General features: G+C 34.8%; 1 protein-coding gene across 1 annotated transcript; it reads right to left on the bottom strand.

Annotated features, from left to right (window-relative positions):
- Positions 1 to 1,031: 1,031 nt before the first annotated feature.
- LOC107810789 (thioredoxin-like protein CXXS1) lies at positions 1,032 to 4,854 on the bottom strand. The gene is made up of 3 exons (XM_016635617.2): positions 4,559 to 4,854; positions 4,238 to 4,363; positions 1,032 to 1,332 (listed from the first exon to the last, which is right to left on the bottom strand). Exons 1-3 carry the CDS (start codon positions 4,658 to 4,660, stop codon positions 1,180 to 1,182), a joined length of 381 nt encoding a protein of 126 aa, XP_016491103.1. The 5' UTR covers positions 4,661 to 4,854; the 3' UTR covers positions 1,032 to 1,179.
- Between the last annotated feature and the right edge of the window lie 426 nt (positions 4,855 to 5,280).

Below are 5,280 nucleotides of genomic sequence, written 5' to 3'. Positions count from 1 at the left end.
GCCCGACTAGAGATGACCCCAGCAGACGAGGAACTAACTGTATTGGTCAAAATCTGACCGCTGTGGCCAACCCAACCAGGACCCCGTACAACAGCGGGTAAGGAAAGACGCCATGACTTGCTCCGAATCCCGTGCTCGCAATGTCTGTTAAGTCGAAGGACAATATTCGGGAAACGATGAAAACGGACGTGGTACGAAGGGGCTTTGGCCCAAATACATAGCAAAGACTCCATGGTTGTATAAAGGGATGGGACCTTCCTAGAAAAGGGGGCTTTTTCTCTTCCTCTCCTATGTAATCTCCTTAGTAAAAAAAAAAAGTAAAACAATCTTCCATGGAAAATGTACAACAGTCATATTCACCGATTGGTGAAAGAAGAAATGAAAGGTTTCGACAATTTATTGCTCCTATTTCATTTTACGTATCATCACACGATTTGTTTACAGATCTGGAGTTTTATTATGTTTGACTAAGAGACCGTTTTGGATGGGCTTGTTTTAAGTTACTTTTAAGCCGAAATAGCTTTTAAGCCATAAATTAGAAATTCTAACTTTTTGCTTTTGACTTGTTTTTGTCATTTTAGCTTAAAAATAAGTGCTTAAAAGCACTTTTTTACTTTATCCAAACATTACAAAATGACTTAAAAGTTATTTTGGCTTAAAAACACTTAAAACAAGCCAATCCAAACGAGCTCTAAGATTTACCCCTTCAACTTCTTTAATTGATTTAATCAAAAAAGTTTCAATATATCTTTTGGTCAAACAATAGCGACATCCATAAAAGAAATAAAAAACAAAAAATTCAAATTAATAATTCGCAGTAAGTTGAAATAAAAACACGAGTCTCAGTTATCGCTCCTTTACTAGTGCAAGGAGAAATGACACAGAGCCCTTTCGTTTTCTGATTCCTTTTTCGCGCTTGGCATGCACATAGATTCCAGGACCACTATCTTACACAAGGCCAAATACCTTCTCAGTGTCCACAAAAGCCATTCATAGGGTAATTAAGTTAAACTTATCTGTTACTTACACGCTTTGAAGACAGAAAAGCACTATTATTAAACAGTGTTCTATAAGTGGATATGGAATTATCTACAATTTAACGATGAAATAGCACAAGCCACACACTCAAATAATCTGTTTTTCAGTACATTATATAACAAAATATATGTATTATTTGGACTAGGCTATATCTGTAGGGTAGGAGTGAGCAAAACTTTGAACCCTTTTCCTTATCTCATCTGGATTTGCACCAACTAGCTTGTCTACTGGCACTCCATCTTTCAGCAGAAGAAATGTTGGCATGGCTTTCACCTCATATTTGCTAGCCACCTCCTGGCAAACAAAAACAAAAATAATGTGAATCACCAACCTATCATCCCGGTAAAACAAGATTCAAACATTTTAATCTGCGTATATTAGGTGGAACCTGAAACTCAGAGTCCTTGCTTAAAACTTAAAAGGTTCTCTATCGTAGCTAAATACAATATAGCTGCCATATTTACCAGTATAAGCAGTTAGGTTGTGATATACAGCCTTTTTAACACCAGAAACTAGCAAGACTGAAAAGGAATAAGACATACAACAAATAACAAAATCTTGCATTTGAATGTGGACAATAGTTTCTTCAGACAACATGGAGAAATTCATCTGTCAACGAAGGTTTGTGCCATTGGATTTTCAACAGATCAAATAGACAACAGAGGAGTACTGTTTCAGAAACAGAGATTAGAAACTAGGTAGCTAAAGAAAATCTTAACGGGTTCGCTGGTAGCTGATCAACGATCACTTCAATGTCAAAATGATAAATGCATTTGGTTTCCTAGAATACAGTTTCATACTAGTTAGAACTTGAATTATTATTTTTTTCGTTACGAAAATTAATGCAAATACCTAGCTATTATCAATCAGATTCTCCATCCACAACTAATAGAGAAAAGATCAGGAATCGCTGGAGAAGAATCCGGTTAGATAATCATCAAACTCACTCTACAAACGAGAATCTTGTAGTATTAATCTAACATATCTATGGTAATGCTAGACAGTATCTGAAGTGATTGCATTATATTTTATGATTATAAAACGTGAAGCCTTTCCCTAGACAAAATATTTGCATATTCCGTGTCTGATTGCAATGCACATAAGAAGATTTGCGACCAGGAGAGGAAGAATCTCTCAACTTGGCCACTTGCAAATAATTGAAAAGACTATTCTACTCTTAAATATCTTAAAGATCAATGAGCTTATATCTTGTTAAATTGAAAGACGAAAACCAAGTGGTTATTCTCTGATTCAATATGGGAAATTCCAACATTGTGTGTTAGACATTACTTCTTTGGAAATCATTTCATGGTTTTAATTTCTTCAGATTTCAAGTATTTTTCGAGAGAAAGGTAAGGGAGGATTTCTAGAAGTACTATAGTGAGAGATGTAAGTCTTCCTGAATGCTCAATATTTCAGGAAATGAAGAACAGCAAAACAATTTTTTTTACATTGGGTGAAGACATGACAAAAAATACCATTATGGTTGACTCAGTTGACATTTGACAATCATGTGAAGTTGCGAACAATATCAAATGACTTTGTAGAAGCCAATTAGCCCCAAGTGTCAAGTTTAATTGGCCCCAAGTGTCAAGTTGGGACAGCTAGAGAATAAATGCCTTTAATAGAAAAAGTGAAACTCGGAATATTACACCAGAAAATAGAAAGGGTAGAAAAACTTTTCAGCAAAACAATAGAGATGTTGATCTCTCTGACCCACTCATGTAAGCAAAACAATAGTAAGTTGTAGCATACAAGCTAAGCAGACAATCCAAAAGCTCAAACTTAAGCCTGTTTCACTAGGGAGTTGGAGGATTTTTAGTGAAACAAATTCCATCTGAAGCATCTTATTCTCCAAACAATTCCTTTTCATGCAAATCTCTTTTTCAAGTGGATGATACTAACTAGGTAGAAAAAGACACAGCCTTTTTACAACAGGAGTTGCCTCCTCGTCAAATTGAAAGGCTCATCATAGTAGACAGGCAAAAGGAATCACCACTTTATGAAACTAATTGTGTTATTCACTTTGTCTACGAACATATTCTTGTTGCACAATGTAATATTGGCATATTGCATGCGTATGAGATTATTCTGACATCATTGTATGACTGATTCGTCATAACTCATAACCAAGACTCTATAAGACATTGGAACAGATGAAGACAAGTAAGGCCACACAACTAAGCAACTCTCTGAGACAGGCATGATATGCGTGCATCAGTAGCTCATGAAACTAAAGAGATTTAAAATTGTTTTCTCATGAATTACACGTTTGAGTGAAAGAGAAATAAAAGAGATGATCTCAATTAAGGACATTCTAAGAGTCATCAGTTTGAGGACCAATTTTTTTTCTTGGTGTAATGGATTTATAAAAGACCCTCATGATGCCAAATGAAATCACTACCTATGACATCAAACTATGTTGTAAAAGCAAGACCAATTAAACCCAAGGTTGATAGAAACCAGAACAGTTCGTGACAACTAAATGTTTGATCAGAGGATATATCTAGTCTTATATATCACATCCTTTTCCAAATCTCTGTCTCAAAGTTCCTTCCTGATGAAGATGTGAGCTTTTAGACGGATAGTATCGACAAACTTGTAGACAAGGATGAATTGGTACAGCCCGATAATTGGGTTCTCGCTATCTTTTATACTTATGCTTATGAGATCTCAACATGCTGCATTTAATTAGAGAGATATACTACTGGAAAGCTAAAAAGGACTAGTATAAGACATCAATTCAGCTATGTCACATGCATTAAAGTCCTGCATTTCCTTTTACCACTTTAACTAAAGTCAGGAAGACACACAATATAATAGACACTACCATTAAAAATCTTATACCATGGAAGGGGATGCCACAACCACGGGCAGGGGCGGATGAGCCTTTCCCCTACGGATTCAACTGAACCATAACTTTTGACACATAGTATAAATCTATATGTAAAAACCTACTAAAATCTCAACAAGTATTAGATTTGAACTCATAATTTTAACAGTATAATGAGTTCAATACTAAAAATATTAAAAGCTGAACCTATTAAATTTAATCATGGATCCGCCTCTGGCCACGGGCAACTAACCTCCCTTGACCAGACCATTCTTTGGCACTTAACAGTAGGTTCAGCAAAGGAAATTTCTACATCTATTAAGCTTTAAAGTAGTGTCTTTTACACCAAAGGGCTAAAGAAATTACCTTGACCTCATCCACATCAATTGTGAGAAAAGAAATAGTATTTTGGTACATAGAAGCCAACTCCTCCATAAAGGGGTTCATTGCCACAGAGGGAATACACCAAGCAGCAGTAAAGTGTGCCACAATCTACAAACAAACAAACAAAAAAAAGGGAAAAATGAATTGACACATATTACAAATAAAAAACTCCAAAAAAGAGTTTCCAACTTGAAGAAAAGAATAAGCTTCAATCACGAATACAAGGGGGAATATTCTTGGAAAAGCTTAAACTCACAGGTAAAAAAAAATCAAGATTTAAATAGCCATGCAGGTTTTACTTACAGGGCATCCTTGAACTGTGGCTTGATTAACATGGAAATCCCATGATTCCTTAGAGTCTACCTTCATAACTCTTGATTTGGACCCCTGTTCTTGGTTTTCCATTCTTACTGTGAACTCACTATTGACAAGGCCAAATTTGTGTTTATCCTAAACAGTAGAGATGAGAAAGAATGTCTAGTTTCAATAGAATTAAGCATTGGACCCCACATTTTTTAATTTATTTTCTGCTAAGCATGGAAATTTTGGACTTTTTCGAAGTTTCTTCCTTATCTGGTTTTAATAATGTCAATTGGGACTAGATATTAAGCATGAAAGTTTGGAACTTTATCATTGTTGTGTTTCCTTGTATGATTTTTGTAATGACAATTGGGTTAGGCACACAACTGCACAATTATTCTTTAAGGAATTGCAGTAACATTCTAGAGCATTAGGGGCGTAGATGGACAGGTTGGGCCGATTAAAATAGGTTGAGTTATTTTTTGGATTGGTGGAATAATCTGTCTAAAAGTTACTTTGAGTTAAGATAAACTAAAATTTGAGTTATAGTTCAACCCGTACAACTTTTATCAATCTTTAGTTAATATATGTTGTTTTCTTATGAACTTTATAATTACTAAATGAGATTTTTTTTCTTTTGTTATGATCATATATAATATATCTACCAAAAAAATTAATTTATTTTTAAAATATTTTGACAAAATTACTTATGCATCAATTTAAGC

This window comes from Nicotiana tabacum, chromosome 3 (assembly GCF_000715075.1).
Source record: "Nicotiana tabacum cultivar K326 chromosome 3, ASM71507v2, whole genome shotgun sequence".
Classification (NCBI taxonomy): domain Eukaryota; kingdom Viridiplantae; phylum Streptophyta; class Magnoliopsida; order Solanales; family Solanaceae; genus Nicotiana; species Nicotiana tabacum.
The sequence above is the reverse complement of the archived record's forward strand: the minus strand, read 5'-3'. Positions and strand labels throughout refer to the sequence as shown.

Coding starts and splice junctions, on each gene's coding strand:
- LOC107810789 (XM_016635617.2), bottom strand. CDS start 4,660: ATGGAAAACCAAGAACAGGGGTCCAAATCAAGAGTTATGAAGGTAGAC. Junction 4,364..4,558: donor CCACAGTTCAAGGATGCCCT/GTAAGTAAAACC, acceptor GTTTGTTTGTAG/ATTGTGGCACACTTTACTGC. Junction 1,333..4,237: donor TTGATGTGGATGAGGTCAAG/GTAATTTCTTTA, acceptor TTTGTTTGCCAG/GAGGTGGCTAGCAAATATGA.